This window comes from Chiloscyllium plagiosum, unplaced genomic scaffold, assembly GCF_037043375.1.
Source record: "Chiloscyllium plagiosum isolate Xiang-an unplaced genomic scaffold, Cpla_swu_hap1 HiC_scaffold_23, whole genome shotgun sequence".
Classification (NCBI taxonomy): Eukaryota; Metazoa; Chordata; class Chondrichthyes; order Orectolobiformes; family Hemiscylliidae; genus Chiloscyllium; species Chiloscyllium plagiosum.
The window spans coordinates 42,461,934-42,484,684 of record NW_028270161.1 but is presented as its reverse complement, the minus strand read 5'-3'; the positions used below and the strand labels follow the sequence as shown (position 1 = coordinate 42,484,684).

General features: G+C 39.7%; 1 protein-coding gene across 1 annotated transcript in view; it reads right to left on the bottom strand.

Annotated features, from left to right (window-relative positions):
* The window catches only part of LOC122561453 (mucin-5AC-like), a 185,467-nt gene that overhangs the window by 118,271 nt on the left and 44,445 nt on the right, over positions 1–22,751 (bottom strand). The window contains 5 exon segments of the mRNA XM_087999568.1: positions 7,429–7,488; positions 8,431–8,490; positions 19,135–19,176; positions 20,854–20,910; positions 22,573–22,604. Of these exon segments, the coding sequence (XP_087855694.1) occupies positions 7,429–7,488; positions 8,431–8,490; positions 19,135–19,176; positions 20,854–20,910; positions 22,573–22,604 (251 nt within the window).

The following is a 22,751-nucleotide window of genomic DNA, read 5'->3' as shown; positions in this document are numbered from 1 at the left end:
GTACCTAAGGGTTCCCGGTTGGTGGTCATTTGATGGTACACAGCACCTTATGAACCTTCCTGACATCGGGAATGGCTGGGAGCTAATTGAAGGTCAATTCTAACCTTGGCTACTGTATTATTTGTCAATGTATTAATCCTAGTGGAGGTAGAATTTTCATTTAAACAGCATTAGTCCTAATTGCATTTGTTCTCAAAGGTTAATTTCCTACATGTAACTATCATATTTGCCTGGAATAGTGGTGGTAGAGATGGTTTCTGGCAGACTTGTTGTTGTCCATTCTGTTACTGTGTTTGGATCACAGCAACTCAAATTTGATAGTCGTAGCAAAATCTTCTTCCTCCCAAACCACTTTCATTGAATGTACAGACAAGTCCTGTGTCTATGTCACAGGTCACATTGTCTATTGATTGACTCACTGGCCACTCGGGGAAATCAACAAATTGGCACTGAATTTTATTAATTGTATCAGAAGAGTAGGGACACAATTCATCGCGTAATGGATCTAATAATTCAAAGTCCTCTGGGCTGATCTCAGAAGGTGTGTTGTCATTAAACCAAGGGGACCATTTACCATTACATTTCTCCTCTGTAAAATAAGGAGATTAGACTTAATGATTTTATTCCATAATCAATTCACTTAACAAGAAAGACAAAGAAATTTGTTTCTATTTCTTTACAATCCTTGAGCTGTTTCCTCACAATTTCTCTAAAATATTGCATTTCCTTAGAGCCACAAATAAAAATTCTGCACAATATTTGACTACTTGATGGACCTTGATGAACAGTTATATCTGTATGATTCAGTCACAGAGAGTAGCAGCATGCCTTCCACAAGTTGTTTGATATGACTTTACAACCTCGGTATACCCTGAAAGTGTATTACTTAATGAGATTATATTATTTATTATGCTAAACCATACCCATTCCAATTGAGGCCTAGCTTGTTGTGGTGGTATATGAGGGATATGGGTGTGGATGGTAATGCTCTCAGCAAAATCATCCATTAATCCATGCCAACTTTCAATTTCCATTCTGTTCCTATTAACGGAAAACTAGGAACACAATTTCCCATATTTGGGAAATTTGTCATAAAGGTTGCAACTTAAAATGAGAAGAGAAGCAAACAAGTTTTAAGTATCAGGGAGTATGCAAATTGGGTGCTGTGTTCTGATTTGCTCAGTGTCCATGGACAGGTGAGTGTGACAGTAAGTGAGACAGCACATGGGTCCCAGTGGGTCAGATTCTCAGCCTTTGCAGTTGTCCAACAGCTTTGAAATTCTTTCAGCTTGTATCATTGTGAGAGGGGTCTGCAGCAGGATTGACATAACTGACTAGTACAGCATGGTGCAGGAAGTCTTGTGAATGATAATAAGAAAAGAGTATGTAGTGGTAGAAAGGAACGATCCAGTCAGAGGGATTGATACCATTCTGTATAGAAAACAGCATGAGTTCAGCACTATATTGACTTCCCAATGCCAGGGTTAGAATTCCTGTCAACATGCTCCATGTCTGGAGCAATGATAAAAGCAAGCCATAAGGGAAGGTTCTGCATAGTCATTGGGAGAAGTGAGGCAACAAATTAAGAAGCAGAATATCAATGGTCATAATCCCAAGATTATTACCTGAGCCACATGAAAATTGGCAAAGGGCAAAAATAAAAATGAGGGAGATAAATGCATTGCTCAAAAACTGGTTTTGAAGAAGTGAGTTCCAGTTCGTGGGTCATTGGTATCAGTGCTGGGGAAAGTGGGGACTGTATTTTTTTTAGATTAGATTCTCTACAGTGTGGAAACAGACGCTTCGGCCCAAAAAGTCCACACCAACCCTCTGAACAGTAACCCACCCAGACCCATTTCCCTCTGACTAATGCGCCTAACACTATGGGCAATTTAGCATGGCCAATTCACCTGCATATATTTGGACTGTGGGAGGAAACCGGAGCACCTGGAGGAAACCAATGCAGACACAGGGAGAATGTGCAAACTCCACACAGACACAGTCACCTGAGGCTGGAGTCAAACCTGGGACCCTGGTGCAGTGAGGCAGCAGTGTTAACCACTGAACCACCATGGTATTGTTGGGTCTGTTTCCACCTGAACCACAGAGAGACCAATATTCTTGAGCTGTCTAACTAGGGAAGAAGAGAGGGATGTAAACAATATAGTGAGAGCAGGGGATCCAATATGGCAAGGTACAGTAAATCAAAGAGTAGAGACCGTTAGAAGAGAAACACGTAAATGCAAGAAATGATAAATAGACCATGACAAGAAGGGACAGACACTACGAACTCAGAGTGAGTCAACAGTTAAGGCTAAAGGTTATAATGAAATTCAAAAGTGAAACTAAGGACTGTGCACATGAATGCACATGCATTTAAAACTAAACAGATGAACTGAAAGCACAAGCAGAAATAAACAAGTTTGACCTGAAACCATAATAGAGACAGAGCTGCAAGATGATTTTGGTTGCTTCCAGAATACTGAAAGCTTCAGGACATTAAGAAAGAAAAGGAAACTAGGAAATGCTGTAAGGATGACTCTGTTACTAAATGTTAGTATTTACACAATAGAGAGGTATCACAATAGAGAAGTTCATAAAAAAAATGTTGAAATGATTTGGGCACAGATAAGAAAAAAGCAATAAGTCATTTGTGGGAGCGTTGTATAGGAACCTAACACCCACGTTGGGTGTGTTACGTACTAATGAGAAAATGATTAGTCAGACAGAGTCCAGGTAAATGATTTTCTAATCAGAGATTTATTCCGTATGCACACCACAAAACCAAAACACTGATTTCTTGCTCTTCACATATACACACACAATTGTCACCCCATTATCCCTTAATTAACATATAACCATTCGATCCATTTGGTCGCAGGTATAGTTGCCAGAACCTACTACTGTAGATAACAATAGGATGTAATATAAAGGGAGAGATAATGGCAGCTTGTCTGAAAGGTATAGTGTTGATCAAGGGGGATTTTAATCATGATGTAGACCAGAAGATCCAGGTCAGTAAAAGTAGCCCAGATGAAGAATTCATAAAATGCTTTCAGAATAGTTTCTTAGAATAGCATGTTCTGGACACAACCAGATCAGGCTACAGAAGACCTGGTACTGTGCAATGACATTAATTAGTGCCCTCAAAAAGAGAGACTGCCCTTATATAACAGCTATCAAGATCAGTCTGAGAAAGAGAAGAATAGGTCCAATACTAATTTAAAAGCATAAATAAAAGCAATGTGGACATGAAAGCAGAGTTGGTTGGAGTGAATAAGCAAATTTGGTTGCAGGATAGCTCAGTATAAATGCAATGGCTGACATTTAAGGGGATATTTCAGAATTCATAAAATAAGGAGGGATATACAGGCATCAGGGGCAGTCCAGAGAGGTTCACATTATTGAGTTCAGATATAGAGGGTTAACCTCGTTACAAGGAGAGGTTGAGTAGGCTATACCTGTACTCTTTGGGAGTAAAATGAGAGGTGACCTTATTGAAACATCCAAGATTCTTAGGGGATTTGACAGGGTCGAAGTGGAGAGGTTATTTCACTCAGCGGGAGAGTCCCAGACCAGAGCGCATAATCTCAGAATGAGGGGTCACCCATAAAAGGTAGAGATGATGAGAAATTCCTTTAGTCAGAGGGTAGTGAATCTGTGGCATTCTTTACCACAGAAAGCTGTATGTAAAGGCTGCGTCATTAAGTCTGAGTTAGACAGATCTTTAATCAATAAGAGAATCAAGGCATATAGGGAAAAAGACAAAAATGGAGTTTAGGCTTATCAGGTGAGCCAATGATCTTATTAAATGGCAGAGCAGACTTGATGGGCAGAATGGCCTACTTCTTACAATCTTACGCAATCTAACAAGAAAAACTCTAAAAGATAAACCATCTGTGGATAACTAAAAAGGTCTAACATGGCATTGACCATAAAGAAAATGTATAACGTAGCGCAAAGACAAGTGGTAGATTAGAAGATTGGACAAAACATTAAAAAGTATAGAAAATTAATAAGCAGGCAAAATTTAGAGTATAAGACATACAGAATACAAGTAACATCTCAGAAGTATTGCAAAATCAGGAGACATAGAGGGACAAATTCAGATGCGTTACAATAATTGGAGAAGTGATACTGAGTAAATTGTTGGAGCTGCAGGTTATTAAATGTTTGGGTTCTGATACACCTCATCCTAGGCTCTTAAAATAAGTAGCTAGTGAACTAGTTAATGAATTGATTTTAATTTTCCAAAACACTCTGGATTCAGCAAAAGTTAGGAGAAAGAGAGGGTAGCTAGGGAAAGTGTAGTTCCACTCAAGGATAAAAGAGAAATTTATGGTCGAGACAAATCAAGTGTGTGAGGTCCTTTGTGAGTAATTTGCAGTATTATTCACCAAGGAGAGAGACATGGATGATAGTAAGATTAGGGAAGGGGTATGTTGATGTTCTAGGGCATGTAGATAATAAGGAGGAGATGGTGTTGGGTATCTTTAAAAATATTAAGATAGATAAATTCCCAGGTACCTAATGGGATCTATCCCAGGTTATTGAGGGAGGCAAGGAAGGAAATTGCTGGGGCCTTGACAGAGATCTTTATAACTTCTTTAGCCACAGGTGAAGTCCCAGAAGACTGGAGAATAGCCAATGTTGTTCCTTTATTTAAGAAGAGCAGATGGGACAAACCAGGAAATTTTAGACATTGAGCCTTACATCATTGGTAGGGAAATTATTGGAAAAGATTTTTAGAGACAGGATTTATTTGCATTTGAAAAGAATGGAAGTATTAAGGATAATTAGCATGGCATTATGCGAGAAGGTCTTGTCTCACGAATTTGATTGAGTTTTTTAAGGAAGTGGCGAAGATAGTTGATGAGTGTGGGGCAATAATGTTGTCTACATGGACTTTACTAAAGCATTTGATAAGGTCCCCCATCAAGGCTTGCTCATCAAAGACAGAGGTAGTTGTGGAGAGGTGTTTCTCTGACTGGAGGTCTGTGGCCAGCAGTGTTCCACAATGATCAGTGCTGAGATCCTTGTTGCTTGTGATATTTATAACTGACTTGGATGGAAATGTCGGTGGCCTGATTAGTAAGTTTGCACATGGCACAAAAATTGTTGGAATTGTGGATAGTGAGAAAGGTTGTCAAAGGATACAGCAGAATATAGATTGGTTGGAAAGTAGGGCAGGGAAATGGCAGATGGAATTTAATCTGGACAAGATTAAGGTGATACATTTTGAAGTGTCAAATGCAAGAGGGAAGTATATAGAAAATGACAGGAGCATTGATATATAGATGGATCTCAGCGTGCAAGTCCATAGGTCTCAGAAAGTGCCAATACAAGTGGATCAGGTAGTAAAGAAGGCATCAGGGAGGACATTGAGTACAAAAGTTGGTAGGTCATGTTGCAACTGTATAAAACTTTAGTTAGGCCACATTTGGAGTATTGTGTGCAGTTCTGGTTGCCACACTATTGAAAGGATATGGAAGCATTGGAGAAAATATGAAAGAGATTTACCAGGATGTTGTCTGGATTGGAGTGTATTAGCTATAAGGAGAGGTCAGACAAACTTGGTCAGAAGTTGAGGGCCAACCTATAAGATGTATATAAAACATGAGAGACATGGATCAAATGGATAGTCAGAGTCTTTTTCCCAGGGTAATAATGTTAAATTATAGCGGGCTGAGCTTTAAAGGTGACAAAGGGAAATTTTATAGTTGCTGGACAACGGTTTTACATAGAGGGTAGTGAATGGGTGGAATCCACTGCTATAAGATCTGATACAAGCAGATATGATAGCAATGTTCAAAAGGCAGTTAGACAGACAGATGACACGGCAGGGAATACAGCAATTCGGACCATGTGCAGGCAGGTAGGATTTTAGAAGGTCCGTTTCCTGTGCTTTATTTTGTTCTTTTGGAAGATAGCAAATGTAACTCCTTTGTTCAAAAGAGCAGAAGTCAGAAAGCAGGAAACTGCAGGATATTATTTCAATATCTGTTAAAGGGGATATGTTAAGAGCTGTTATTAAACAAAACATTGTAGCAGAACTTTTAGATAAGATCAAAGTAATCAGGCAGAATTAATATGATGTTTTTAAAAGGGGAAATCACCTTCAACTGATCTATTGGAGTTCTGTAGGGGAAGTATCTTCAGAAAGAGGAACTGGTGGATGTAATGCACTTAGAACTCCTGAAGGGTTTTGATAAAATGCCACGTCAGAGATTAATGCTGAAAATGAAACTCATGGTTTTGGGGGTAGCATATTGACATCGTTATAAGATTAGGAGAAAGTGAAGACCGCAGATGCTGGAGATCAGAGTCAAGAGTGTGGAAAAGCACAGCCGGTCAGGCAGCATCGGTGGAGCAGGAGAATCGATATTCCGAGCATAATCTCTTCATCAGGAATCAGGAATGGTTATAAGATTATCTGGCTAAGAGGAAGCAGAGAATAGGCATGTGCTAGTCTTTATTCAGGTTGACAGAATGTATTGAGTGGTGTGTCACAGGAATCAGTGCTGGGACCTCAAAATGACTTGGATGAAGGGACAAAGATGCGGTTGCCAAAATTTCTTGATAAACCACAAAGATGGATGGGAAAGTGATTTATGAAGAGGACATAAGGGAGTTACAAAACTATATTAAAACTGAATGGGAAAAGATCTAGAAAATGGAGGTTCATGTGTGAAAATATGAAATTATACATTTTAACAAAGAATAAGCAGCATATTACCTTCATAGTGAGAAATTACAGAGCTCTGAGATGCAAAGGGATCTAGGTTTCATAGTGCATGAATGTAAGGACAGCAAGTAATTCAGAAAGCTAATAAAAATGTTATCATTTATTGCATTGAGATTGAATAGAAAAGGAGGGAATAAGCTTTAATATACCAGCAAAACCATATTTATAGTACTGTGTATAGGAGCAGTCGTCTTATTTAATCAAATATAAATAGATAGGCTGGTATCTTTTGCAATTTAGAAGAATGAGATGCAACTTGATTGAAATGATAAGATCTTGAGGGGTTGTGACAGGGGATGTTTCTTTTTGAAGGAGAATTTAAAATTAGGGGTCCTGCTTAACAATAAGGAATTTAAAACAAAGACAAGTTTTTTTTATCTCATACTGGGCTGTGAGTCTTTGAAATTCACTTTTTGAGGAAGTGGTGGAAGCAGAGTTCTTGAATAAGGCAAAGGTAATTCTTAACATACAAATGGGTGAAAAGTTGTCAGGAGTTGAGGGGGGTGGGGAATATGGATTTGAGGTTACAATCAGAACAGCCATCCTATTGTGAAGTAACCGAGCAAGACGAGGGACAGAATAGCCTATTACTGTTCCTTATTTGTAAGTTCATTTAGCAACGGAGTTCAAAGACAACATCTTTATTCAGAAACTTGATCCTCAGTATAAAAACACTTCCTTACCAGGTATGTAGCTGGTGGTAGATGTCATTGTTGTCGGTCTCTCTGATGGTGGTGTTGTTTCTATGCAGCAGAGAAAACATTTCAACCGGTTATACTATACACTGATGCTAAACAGAGTCAAATCTTAAAAACTTTCTTTCCTTTGCATGTAGCCAACCCCAACAATTGTAAATTTGAAATTGTTCTCTTGTATTGTAGTCTGCTCAATAAAATTATTTTAGCTAACCAGTGACTGGAATGAGGGCCAGGTGGATCTCATAGAATACAGCCTGTTGTTAACCTGGAGCCAATCAGGGAGCCTGGCTGACAGATAAAAACAGGAGTCTCTTTGATTTAATTCCTGCCCTCCCCTTCACTGTTTGATCACGCAGCATTGCTCTTTGAGAAGGGCACTACTTGTCACTGGCCACTTGGGTGTTTCCTTAAAAGAAAAAAAACAGGAGTCTCAGAGATTCTCCTCATTCTAAGGATTGGCTCTTAGCTAGCTGGTCAGAGTCCACGTACTGGGCACATGTAAAGAAAGGGTGACTTGGTGACAGGATGCCAGCCTCTGTGGAGTTATTTCATAAGGAATGTTCTTTTAACCATTCATGGAATGTTTACGTTAATGGCTAAACCAGCATTTATTTCCTATCCCTAATTCCCAAAGTGCAATTAAGAGTCATCCACATTGCTGTTAGTCTGGAGTCACCAGGTGAGGACAGCAGATTTTCTTCTCTAAAATGTGTTAATGGTCATGGAATTTGATGCATGTTGATAAATAATTCATCAACAGGTATCAGATTCCTGACTTGTATCCTGTTCTGCCAAATGTCATGACAGAAACACAATTTCCATAAGTTAGTAAATAGTAAATTTTTAAAGTAAAAAATTAGAAAGGAAACTTGACAATTAAAGTGTGGAGAGTATAGTTTGTTGCCTATTGAATGAGGGCCCACATGCTGAATAACAATTCACTTGTGGAAACGGGATAATGGAAAATATAAAAGCCCTTTAACTTACCTAGTATGGAACTGGTGGTAGATTTGGTTGTAGATGGTATCACCGGTAACTGTGTTGTTTCTATAAAAGAGGAAAATATTCCATGAGAAAGTTCACCTATCTGTAAGGTACACTGTGGTTTCAATCCACCTGGTGTTTCCTGAAATGTGAAGCATCACCAGAATTTCCTGTTTTACTGAAGACTTCTCAACACATGTAGCCCACTAAAAAAAGATTTGCAAATCTGAAACCTATTCACTTTTATCATTGATTTTTCACTAAAATATGGTCGATGTCCCTAACATTCAGATCATTAATTCCTGAAAAAGACTTCCTGGAATTGTCAGGTAGGTTGGGGTGTCAGTTCTGTAATACTACTTCCAAGTGTCTAGTGGAATCAATAGTCACATTGACCTGATTTGCCCAGATAAATTGTGGTTTTGAAAATGTTCAGGCAAACACATTGGAAAGAAATGTGATGATCATGGATGTAAGATCCATTTGCTTTTCTCTTTGTGTACCAGCCTCCAAATAGACATCATCTATCTGCAAGGCCAAGGCAGTGGAGACTCTCAGTGTACCAACTCTCTATGCCAACGCTGTCCCCTCCTCTGGCCTTGTAAGTGTCAAGTGAAGCTTTCCCCATTTATAATGCCATTTTTGAACTTCCAGCAGAAGCCATTTCATGGCCTGATTTATGAACCTTTTGCTATTCTCAGAGTTGAGAGCAGTATACCATTTGAGTGATTTTTGATCCCCCCGATTTGCTTTAACCAAGGAACATAGAATGAGTTACTATGAATCTCTGATTACTATTAAATTCTGAAAAAAAAGTATTTTTATTAAATTTGTCATGGGATGTGGGAATTGCTGGTCAGCGTCTATTGCCCACTACTATTGCCCCTTGTTTTGAGTGGCATGTGAGGGCCATTTCAGAGGGCAGTTAAGAATCAATCGCAACTGAGAGTCTGGAGTCACATGCCAGCCAGCTGAGGTTAGGACAGATGTCCTCCCCACTACTGAGCCAGAAGGGGATTTTACAACAATTAACAATGGGTACCTGCTCATCACTAGACTAGCTTTTTTTTTTAAATCACTTTTCAGAACCTGTTGTGGTGGGAATCAAACTCATTTCCCTTGAACATTAAGCAGGAGTTGTGGATTACCATTCTCACTCTACTACCACCCCCACCTTGTGCTTTAAAATACATCAAAAAATACTATTGACTTTTGACAAAAGTCAGCTGGGTGACATGAAATATAAAATACAGAGATAAATTATGAATAGTAGCCTCAGAAGTTTGAATCTTGTCATATTTCAGCCACGTGTCAATTTCATAAAGTTTCATGGAGGGTTTCTCTCTAATTGCCCCGCTGGCCACTGTTGGAATATTGCATGCAATTCTGGTCTCCTTCTTATCGGAAAGATGTTGTGAAACTTGAAAGGGTTCAGAAAAGATTTACAAGGATGTTGCCAGGGTTGGAGGATTTGAGCTATAGGGAGGGGCTGAACAGGCTGGGGCTGTTTTTCTTGGAGCGTCAGAGGCTGAGGGGTGACCTTATAGAGGTTTACAAAATTGTGAGGGACATGGATAGGATAAATAGACAAAGTATTTTCCCTGGGGCCGGGGTATCCAGAACTAGAGGGCATAGGTTTAGGGTGAGTGGGGAAAGATATAAAAGAGACTAAAGGGGCAACCTTTTCACGCAGAGGGTGGTATGTGTATGGAATGAGCTGCCCGAGGAAGTGGTGGAGGCTGGTACAATTGCAACATTTAAGAGGCATTTGGATGGGTAAATGAATAGGAAGGGTTTGGAGGGATATGGGCCGGGTGCTGGCAGGTGGGACTAGATTGGGTTGGGATATCTAGTCGGCATGGAGGGGTTGGACCGAAGGGTCTGTTTCCATGCTGTACATCTCTATGATTCTATGACTCTATGTATTTCCAGCCATATTGTCTCAAACATATCTCATTAACTACCCTCCTAGTCCCTATTGGCAGCTAAGGAAAGAGCTATCCTTTAGCTTTTACTCATTTGTGTGTGTGTCACTGGCTGGATGAGCATTTACTGCTCATCTCAATAGCCAAAAGCACAGTTAAGAGTCAACCTGGAGTCACATATAGGTCAGACCATGTAAAGATGGGAGATTTCCTTCCCTCAACAACATTAGTGAACCAGGTGGGTTTTTCCTGACAATCAGCAATGGTTTTGTGGTCATCATTGAACTTTTATTTCCAGATTATTATTAATTCAAATTAGACCATCTGCCATGGTAGGATTTGAACACAGGCCCCCAGAACATTACCTGGGTCTCTGGATTAATAACCCAGTAAGAATACCACTAAGCCATTTGCTACCCATTCCATCTTGACAACAGTAGAGGCCAGCCACTGCCAGCCTGCCCTTGGGTCATTATGGTCTCAACTATTCAGAGGAATGCCCAGCAATGGGGTAAGATGATCAATGAGCTTCTCCACTCCACCAAGGAAAGAGCTACCACCTTCTAAATGCTTCCTCTCCATCACTCTCTCTTTACTACTGCGCACACTTCCCTCCAACATTTGTGCTTTTTCACTCTCAATATAGCATGTGGCATCATTCATTCCACAAACACAATCACACACCTCTAGACTAGACACCACCAAATCTGCATGCCCTGTACACTCCCTACACGTTTCCTCGAACTAACAGCAGTGTTACACACTTTCATTTCACTCAATCCCTACCTTTCTGTCATTCCAGGAGAAAACAGCCCAAAAATAGGACAGTAAGAGTCAAGACATGTGGTGTGTTGCCCAACATTTTGCTCCTCAGCCCTGTGGAAAGAGGACCTTGACTGCCCTGAGTGGCAGACTGACCATGTTCAAGCCTCTGGACCGATAGCAATGGTGAGACATGACGTTGTTTCCCTTCCCTTGATGTGACAGTGGAGTGCTGACAGCAATGGACAAGCTTTCAAGCTCTTTTTTCTGAGCTTAATGACAAGGCAACATAAAAGCAATGTGAGCCCGGTAGCTCTAGTTAAGGAGGCAAAGTGTGAAAAGGCAAAGGAAAGGTGTGGCGAAACAGGATGTTGTCGACATCCAGGTGGGAGCCAAGATGAGTGAGCAGCAAGAGAGCAAGTGAACTTCCCAGAGGTGCAGCTTGGTCCAGTCTGTGAGCTGGGTGCCTGTCCCAGTGTGCAAAGTATTCTTGAACTGGCACTTCAATATTAGTTACTGATGCCCCTTAGTACAGCTCCAAAGTACAGAAATGTCTTCTAGCTGGATTAGAAAAGAGGTGGAAAGACAAGTACTGAGTTTAACACGCGAGTTGTCCAGAGGGATATAAAGAGATTGAGTGGATGGGTAAAACAGATGGAATCTAATGTGTGTGGAAATGCAAGATCATTCACTTTTCAGGAAGAATAGAGGAGTTGAATATTATTTAAATGGAGAAAAACTACAGAAAGCTGCTGTTTGGAGACATTTGGGATCGTCATGTATGAATCACAGAAAACTAGCATTGAAGTTCACAGAGAATAGAGAAGACCAATGAACCATTGGCCTTCATTTCAAAGAGAATGAGGTATAAAAAGAGAAAAGTCTTGCTAAAACTATGCAAGGCATTAGTCAGACCACACCCAGAACATTATGAAGAGTTTTGGTAATTAGGTAAGCAAAGATAGACTGGCATTGAAGGCAGTCCAGAGAAGGTTCATTTAGGTTGATTCCAGGTATGGAGAGACTATCTTATAAGGAGATTTTGCATATGTGGTCTGTACACAGTGAAGCTTAGAATAATGAGAGGTGACCTTATTGAAACAAACACAATTCTTAGGAGGCTTAACAGTGTAGATGCAGAGGGGTATTTCCTGTTGTGGGAGACACTGGGAGTACAGGACATAATCTCAGAATAAAGGCTCACACATTGAAGACAGAGATGAGAAGGAATTCCTTCTTTCACAAGATAGTGAACCTGTGGAATTCTTTATCACAGTAAATTTTCAAGATTGGATTGTTAAAAAGTATTCAAGGCTGAGATTGACAGATTTTTAAGTCAGCAAGGGTTCAAATGTTCCAGGGATTAGGCAACAAAGTGGAGTTATTAGATTAGCTATGACCTCACTGAATGGTGGAGCAGACTTGATGGACTGAATGGCCTACATCTATTCTTATGGTTTATGGTATGATGGAAAAGCACCATGAGGGGATTGGGAGGCTGGCAACAGTCAGATACCAGCATCCATAAATGTGGATACATGCAGCTGGATTCCTGAAATGTGTCCTCAGAAGTTGTTACTGGATACCCAAAATGGCAGCCCAAAGGAGCAAACAGTGAGCTGAAGTTACCATGTACCTGCTTTGACTTTCAGGTCAGGAACTCTCAAATTCCAGTTTCCTCAAGATGTGGTAGGAAAGGACAGGAAGTTGTATATTAATGAGATGAGATTTGCAGTTAATGAGGTTGACAACAAACAATAATCTGTTAATAGGCAACTCACTGCTCCCTAGTGAGAAACATGTTTCAACACCCAGAACAACAAGATCCTCACCAGGTTGGAAAAGGCCTTGCTGGTTTTCTCATTTCTCAGATTTCCCAGATTTCTCAGCATGGCCCAGGTCATTCAGGCCCCTATAGTATTCCTCCAGATTAAAAATTCAAACTTGAAAAAAATTTTGTTCTGAGCACAATGATTCTCAATACATTTAGCTGATGGATCCTGATATGGTTACATTATTGTTAACATATTCATTAATGTTAGGAGTGCTTTAACCTGGTAGTACATTTGATTAAGAAAAATCTTTCTTCTCTATCCAATTTATAGGTGATGGCACTATGATGTCACTTTTGTAAAAGATGATGATGTATTTCCTTTTGCTATATTTTTTCTCTCAGTTAAGCATATTTTTCTCCAATGTGATAAAAGCATATTCATTTCAAAAGCTTCAACTACTTATCAGTATTATTGATTGCCACATATCGCTGAATCTCTTTAATATAACCTTGGTAAGCATGTTCTCCTCAAGATAAATAGCTGGCAATTTGTAATTACCGGAGGTTGTAGGCAGGCCAGTCGTAAGGGATCCTGTAGCAGGCTCGCAGCAAGCACGAATTCTGATGTAAGAACATTGGTTGGCATCCAGTAAATCATCATCAATGTCAGAAGGAATAGGTCCCACGTCTTCTTCATAGGTTTTATTGACTTCTGATTCACTTAGTGGCTCAGGATTTACGATGCATTGACACTCAATATTACCAATCTTATAAAATGTGGAAGGACACAGTTCATTGCGTACATAGTCAAGTGATGCAGAATCATTTGGGTCTACATTTATTATTATGTAGTCATCAGACCAAGAAGACCAAATGCCATTGCAAGGCAATTCTGCAGCAGAAAGAATTTACTTTTTAATCCATCTTTAAGTTTGATACTTATCAGGAAGTACACACAAAGATACATCACTTCAAGGCTTGTGCTTCTAGACAAATTACAAAAGATTGTATTTTGTTTGTATAGCAGCCAACTCGCAGCACAGTAGTCCCCCCCGTATCCGTGAGGGATACATTCCAAGACCTACCGCAGAAGCCCAAAACCGCGGATAGGTGCGAACCCATTTATTTCAATGGGAAACGTACCTTCCCAGCAGCCTCCTGGTACCTGGTTTTGGAATGTTTCCTATAATATGTTCGGGCTGTGGTAAACCGCGGGTAATTAAAACCGCGGAAACCGGACCCATGGATACGGAGGTCGCCCTGTACTTTCCCATTAGTCATACACAGAATAACAATTGTCACAGTGTGAGATCACATGAAAGATTTTGTAAGGTTATAATGCTTTTCTGTTCATATGCAAGCAACAAGATTGTCCAATCTTTGTCAGAGAAAAAAAGTACAAGAAAGAAAAGACTTGCATTTACAACAGCACATTTAGGACCACAAGGCATCCCAAAGTGCTTTACAGACAATTAAGTACATTTTTTTCAAAATGTAGTCACAATCATAATCCAGAAAATACAACCATCAATTTGCAAACAGCAGGGTCCACAAACCACATTGTAATAACAAGTAGATGATATGACAGGCCTACGCAAAGGGAAAGAGGATCCTGAAGGGGGAAAAGCTTTTTGACAAACAACGGAACAAATTTGACAACCGCTCAAATCTGACAGTCATACATGAAGTCATTATGAAGAGGGATGGAGGTGGCCCCTTCAACACTCCATCAGACAATCCCTCTAATTGTACTATTGCTTAAAGAATGTGCACTTTTGCTTCATGTCACAGCCTACTCTTACTATTTCTGAACATGACAGATCTGTCTTTCATGGTTGGATCAAATGCCCTTATAGCAGGTTACAGTGTTCTCCATTTGCTCACAGATTACCTAAGAAGGCAGCTCCTTGTTTTTATTGCCAAACTGATGGGCCATGGCCTACAAAACTGTTGGCATCATTTAGGGTGCGCTGACCGATAATTTTAGTTTGGATTTAATTTATAACTGTCAGGGGCTAAGAGAAGATTGCCCAGACCCATTGTTATATTGACTCATGCAGAACCAGTCAAGGGAGTAAGGCTGTAAGCCAATGTTGTAAGAAGAACAATTCTGCCAAATTACTTTTCAAGTATTTTGAAAGTCAGTATACACACCGAGTAGCAACAATCTGGAATCTAGTACTTGAAAATATCATGAAAGCATGTTTGATTGAAGTTTCCAAAGGAAATTAGATAAATGCTTGAAGTAAAATGAACAGTGGAGATATGGAAATACAGGAGGTCACTGGGAATAACTGATCAGCTCATTCAGAAAGCTAACACAAATATGATTCTCTGGATTTTCAGGATTGAATGGGAGCTAAATGTTATCCATCCTGCCTCACAGTTCTTCAGCCCCATCCCCACCTCCAGGCCATTTTTATGATATAAAATTGGAAGCCAAAAAGTCTACCCAGCTACACACATTGTACAGCTGATATGCAAACAGAGTTTTTTTTTATTCTTTGATGAAATGTAGGTCTTGCTGGCCCACCTCCAATTCCCTTGAACTAAATGGCTTACCGGTCCACGTCAGAGGGCACTTTAGAATCAATCACATTGTTGTGGATCTAAAGTCACATGCAAGCCTGCAAATTTCTTGCCCTGAAAGGAAACTAATACACTCTGATGGGTTTTGAATGAGTTTGAATTGATCTAAACTAGATTGGCAGGAGGGTGTGAACGGTGCAATGGATCAGATGGTGGAGAAGATAGTGAACAGCTAGATATAGCATGCAAAGAGTCTGTGAGGAGGGTTAGGCACTTGATAGGACAAAGGTGCATCACAATGGTGGGTTGAAGTGTGTCTATTTTAATGCAAGAAGTATCAGGAATAAGCGTGATGAACTTAGAGCATGGATCAGCACTTGGAAATATGATGTTATGGCCATTAGAGAGGGGCAGGAATGGCTGTTGGATGTTCCAGGCTTTAGATGTTTCAGATGGAATGGAGTGGGGGTAAAAGAGGTGGAGGAGTGGCATTCTTAATCAGGGATAGCATCACACCTGCAGAAAGGGATGTCATCAAAGAGGATTTGTCTACAGAGGAGTCAGTGTAGGTGGAAGTCAGAAAGAGGAAAAGAGCAGTCACTTTATTGGGACTTTTCTACAGAGTCCTCCCATTAGCAAGAGACACGGAGAAGCAGATTGGGCAGCAGATTTTGGAAAGGTGCAGAACAGGATATTGTCATGGGTGACATTTACATCCTTAATATCAATTGGGACCTCTTTAGTTCAAATAGTTTGGATAGAGCAGATTTTGTCAGGTATGTCCAGGAAGGGCTCCTGACTCAATATGTAGATAGGCCAACTAGAAGGGAGGCCATATTTGATATGGTGCTTGGAAAGAAACCATGCCAGGTGTCAGATCTCCCAGTGGGACACCACTTCGGTGATAGTGATCACAACTTCCTGACCTTTACTATAGTCATGGAGAGGGATTGGAGCATTCGGTATGGAAAAGTATTTTATTGTGGGAGGGGGAATTACAATGCTATTAGACAGGAACTGGGGCGCTTAAATTGGGAACAGATGTCCTCAGGAAAATGCGCATCGGAAATGTGGAGGTTAATAAAGAAACAGTTGCTGCAAGTGCTGGACAGGTTTGTCCCACGGAGGCAAGGAAGGGATGGTCAAGTGAAGGAACCTTGTGTGATAAGGGATTTGGAACATCTAGTCAAAAGGAAGAAGGAAGCTTACTTAAGGTTGAAGAGCCAAGGATCAGACAGGGCTCTAGAGGGTTGCAAGGTAGCGAGGAAGGAACTGAAGAATGGGCATAGGAAAGCAAGAAGGGGGCATGAGAAAGCTTTAGTTGACAGTATTAAGTAAAACCCTGAAGCATTCTACATTCTTCTGTGGAACAAATGGATGGCCAAAGTGAGGGTTGGGCTGATCAGGGATAATGGAGGGAACTTGCACCTAGAATGAAAGGAGGTAGGGGAGGTCCTTAATGAATACTTTACACTAGTATATGCTACTGAGAGGGACTTTGACGTTTCTGAAGACAGCATGAAACAAACAGATTGATGTTAAGAAAGAGGATATGCTGAAAACTTTGAAAAACATAGGGATAGACAAATCCCCTGGGCTAAATGGGATATACCAATGGTAACTACAGGAAGTGAGGGAAGAGGTTACTGCACCATTGGCAATAATCTTTGTGTCCTCACTGTCCACTGGAATAGTGCCAGATGATTAGAGGGTGGCAAATGTTATTCCCTTGTTGAAGAAAGGGAATGGGGATAATCCTGGGAATTGCAGAGCAGTCAGTCTTAATTCTGTCGTGGGCAAATTATTGAAGAGGATTCTGAGAGACAGGACTTATGATTACTTGGAAAACCATAGTTTGATTAGAGATAGTCAGCATGGCTTTGTGAGGGACAGGTCATGTCTTACAAACCATATTGAATGCTTTGAGGATGTGACAAAACATACTGATGAAGGTAGAGCAGTGCATGTGGTGTATATGTATTTTAGTGAGACATTTGATAAGGTCCCCCATGGAAGGCTCATTCAGAAAGTGGGATACAGGAAATTTTAGCTATCTGGATACAGAAGTGGATGACTCATAGAAGACAGAAGGTGGTAGTAAATGGAAAGTATTCAGTCTGGAGCTTAGTGACCAGTGGTGTTCCACAGGGATTGGTTCTAGGAACACTGCTCTTTGTGATTTTTGTAAGTGATTTGGATGAGGAAGTAGAAGGGCAGATTAGTAAGTTTGCCAATGACATGAAGTTAGGTGGAGTTATGGGTAGTGTGGAGGGCTGTTGTAGGTTGCAACAGGTCATTGACAGGAAGCAGAACTGAGCTGATAAGTGGCAGATGGAGTTCAAGCCGGAAAAGTGTGAAGTGATTCACTTTGAAAGGTTGAACTTGAATGCAGATTATAGGGTTAAAGGCAGGATTCTTGGTAGTGTGTAGAAACAGAGGGATCTTGGAGCCCACATCCATAGAGCCCTCGAAGTTGCCATCTAATTTGATAGGGTTGTTAAGAAGGTGTATTGTGTATTTGCTTTCATTAGCAGGGAGAGCGAGTTTAAGAGTTGTGAGATTATGCTGCAGCTCTATAAATCTCTGGTTAGACCATACTTTGAGTATTGTGTTCAGTTCTGGCACCTCATTATAGGAAGGATGTAGAAGCTTTAGAGGGGGTGCAGAGGAGACTTACCAAGATGCTGCCTGGACTGGAGAGCATGTCTTATGAAGAAAGGTTGAGGGTGCCAGTACTTTTCTCATTGGAGTGAAGAAGGATTCGAGATGACTTGATAGAGGCATAAATAGAGTGGATAGCCAGAGACTTTTTCCCAGGGCGGAAACAGCCATCACGACGAGATATAATTTTAAGGTGATTGGAGGAAGGTTCAGAAGAGACGTCAGAGTTTGATTCTTTACATAGAGTGTGGTGGGTGTGTGGAATGCTCTACCAATAGTGATGGTGGAGTCAGATACATTAGGGACATTTAAGTGACTCATGGATAGACACATGCATGATAGTACAATGAAGGATAAAAGGTCAGCACAACAACGAGGGCCAAAGGGCCTGTTCTGTGCTGTACTGTTCTATGTTTTATGATGGTAGTTTCCATAACATTAGCTATCAAATTCCAAATTTTATTCATTGAATTTAAATTCAATTACAGTAGCTAGTGTGGTAACTGAGTCCATATCCTTAAAATTAGTTAGCTCCCTATATTATTACCGTGATACTACTATCACCCCCAGTTGAGATCGGCAGCCATGCAGGCTGAGAGATCAACATTCCAAACAACCCTAAACACCCTCTGTCTTTTTGGGTGCAGGACCAAATCATAATTTTCTCTGGAAAAGGGTCTCCCTTTTCTCTCCAAATAGGAGCCTGACCACAAATTAACAATTTTAAAAATTCAAAAGCAGGATTTTGATGTGTCCCTATCCCTAACTACAATTATAGCCTGATGTTCCTTTGAAGCTGGAACAGCACTGATTGGTCTTCCAACAAACAACCCAACCACAATCCTTAACTGGATACTGAAACTGCCCTCGAGCTTATTAATTGACCATCTCGGGCAAATCAAAGATGAATGACTGCTTCCACCCATGGACAGGCCCAAGCCTCAGAAATACTCCTGACTTCCATTTCCAACCCAGAGAGAAAATCCAAACTGATGAATTGTAAGTCTCCTAGGTGCTCTGGTAGTCCAAGATTCCATGAAGAAAGACATCACTTACCTGTTGAAGTTGTTTCCCATATTATTCTTGTAGTTGTCTCTTCTGAAGAAAGAAAAATGCATTCTTAACCATTAAGTCCAACTTGAAATGCATACACTGAGAGGGTCTCACCTGTACACACAACTGATAAAAGTAGTATTCACATCTGCTACCAACTAGGTTTCTTTATTTCTTCCAAAAGTATAACCTAGAAACACTGAAAAGTTTCAGAACATTTGTCAAACATTATAATAAATGTTATGTATAAACTGTTAGAATTTCTGTCTCCACCACCCGATGTGCTGAATACTTACAGAATTTTCTATTAGTATTTCAGATTTACAGTATCTCCAGTTTTATTGTCTCCAAACAATTTCTTTCCTTTTCTAATGTGCTTCTCCTCAGAATTTGTTCTTAAGAATCTGTATCGAGGTACTTTTGTACCTAAGATGGCGCTGTAATGTGGCAACTTGTAAACTTTTCACTGCCCTCATTTGAGCACGTGACCCAATAAAGCTAATTCAATTCAATTCAATATTTTCTCAAATATAAACTTCTAACTTCCACTCTGTGGAAGAAATGCCAAAAACAAACATTCATCTCAAGCTTCAATGCATGAGGGCTTCAAGAGTGTTCTGATGTATAACAGCATGTGTCACTGTTACCCCGTTATGAATACAGGCATAGGTTAACCACCTGATTATTCAAACGAGTCAATTTCTGCAATTTGGGCCATGGTCCCATCAAGACTTAAAATCGCAGAAAGGAAGATCATTGGATGAGTGCAGCCCGAACAGCACTTAAGCAGCTTGATACCACCCAGGACAAAGGAGCCCACTTGATTGGCATTACATCCAAAAGCATCCACTCCCTCCACTACCAATAGTCAGTAGCAACAGTGTGTAATATCTACAAGATGCACTGCAGAAATTCAACAAAGATCCTTAGACAGCACCATCCAAACCATGACCAGTTCCATCCAAAAGGACAAGGGCAGTAGATGTATGGAAACACCATTACCTTCAAGTTCTCCTCCAAGCCACTCACCATTCTGACTTGGAAATACACCATTCCTTAACTGTCACTGGGTGAAAATCCTGGAATTCCTTCCCTCATGGCATTGTGGTCAACCCACAGCAGATGAACTGCAATGGTTCAAGAAGCAGCTCACCACCACCTTCTCAAGGGCAATTAGTGATGGACAATAAATGCTGACCGGTAAGCGATGCTCTCACCCACAAATGAATACATGTTTTTTTAAAAAACGTCTTTGCAAATCTGATCTGGTGAAGAATCTGCAGAATTTCTGGTCCAGAACATCCAAGATAGGTTAATAGCCCATAACTGTTATCATGGAGCATTGACAAACTGTTTTCAAATAGTCACACTTATTAGAGCAACAGTGCGATATATACAACAGAGAGAATAGCAGCTTTAATACATTCTCATTGTTAGAATGAGTGTATCCATAAGGGATCGATATCCACTACCAGCCTTCATCTGACTTCCTGTGAGAATACTTAAAGGAACAGATTGTTTGCATAAATCTACAGAAATGAACATAAATTCCATCAATAAAATGAAAATATTAACTTCAAAATAAGAAGTTTAATGTTTGAAATGTAGCAATCATACAAAAGTTATTGATGCTATGGGGTATAGTTATTGATAATACAGGGTATAGTTTCAAGGTAAATGTGTTGTCTTCAACTCAAAATAGAGAACTTAATCATTACTTACCAATTCTGTTGGTTGTAGTTAATGGAAGTGTTGGCTTCACTGTTGTTTTAGATGATGCTAAACAGCAACAGAAAAGAAAAATGATTAAAACATTAGCTACATTTTTATAGCAAGTCGTTACAGCTTTGAAGTGAAAGCCTGATTGCAGGCCCACAATAGTAATCTACCCTGAGCCACATAAGTGGCCTGGGATAGCAAAATGGTGAGCATCTTTCCAGTCACTGGAGCAACATGCCTTAACTTCTCTATTTATTAATACCTTTTATAGTTCTGATTTCTTACTTTCTTCTCAAGAGTGATAAACAATTTCAATATATGAAGCCCTTTTAAAGAACCTGGTCTAACTCTTCATGTATGAACTCCAAAAATGAGTAGTGCACAATATTTAATAATTGGAGTTATCTTTGGAGAGCTTAATCCTATCTTTGGCAATGTTCACCTGCATGTCCTTCCAACAGGAGCATTCAGATTATGATCTGGAGCAACAATGCTGATCAATTTTATCTTCCCAAACACAGTGGATCTGAAGTGTCTCTTTTATTCACCTAACTGTGGGTGGTTAACTCAATGTTGACACACACAACTTTTCAGGGGCAAGAAAACAATATTTCAAATATTTAAGTTTAACAAATAAAGTAGATATTCTTCTCTCACCTTTGTTGCAGTTCATACTAATGAAAATGATCCATTTCACAGACTATTCCATTTGTTATAATAACATACTGTCATTTTATGCAGTTAATTTCTGAATGGCCTAAGGGCTTCTATAATACCTGATTATACTAAAAGCATTTGCACTATAAATTAATTAACAGGTAAGAATTAATGATTCACCAAATGTTAAATACAATAAAGATACAAATAATGTGTCTTTACATGGATCCAATTTGATTGTTCAAGTATTGCATAGTTATAAGGGACTTTAGTTTGCATCTTTCCTATACTGTATTGTTCAGCTGATATATGATACTGATGCTGGGAAACAAGTAAGTCTTCATTGTTTTGAATCCAAAAATGTCATTCCAAAATATTACTTCTTTAAAACTTAAATAAATCATAGTTAACATCTTCAAGAAAAAAGGTATGCAAAAAAAACTACAGAAAATTAAACTCCCTTGATTGATTTTAAACGACAAGAAAAGCTATTACTTCACTACCTGGAGTAGTATCTGTAAGTGTTGTCACAAATGATGATGCATCTGAAAACGTTGTTCTTTCTGTCATTGTAATTACTGTTGTAAAATATGCAACAATTTTATGTATTCCACAATTTTAAATCTTGAATGTGAGTTGTCACTGATCCACAACAGTGCAGTAGAACTGGATGAGTAAGATCACTTCTCCCAGCTCCACATGAAAACAAATTGTGAAAGATTGAAATCCTTTTTTTTTGTTTGAAGCCTTGACAGACCCTTTTCTATATCATTGGTTAGATGGCCCAACAATTCAGAATGTTTAAGTGCTCTTAGGGATAGTACATTGCAGCCCTAACCCACTTCTTTTACCACAGATCCCCCTCGCCACCCTGTTTAATCAATGGATGTCACATGTACCAAGTTCTCCTCCTTGAACCCCAAGCCTGGCAAGGTAAGCCTGAAACTCCTTAAAGGGTTTATTTTACTGACTGTGTCTGAATCTGCCAACTTCAGCAACATCAGAGGTCATTAGCCCATGGGCTATTCATTTTATGACACATTAAATATTTTAAGATTTACCAACCTCGGCATGTGACTTTTCCATTCTTGCATTCACTAGAGAAAGATTGCAAAGTAGATTAAGTAGACGGATACAAACTGGATAAGGTTCTTATTTATTTCACCTGATAATTACCATTAGAATTATTTATTTAGCAGATGTCTTATTATTTTACATGTTCATGGTTGTTGTCTCAAAAAATC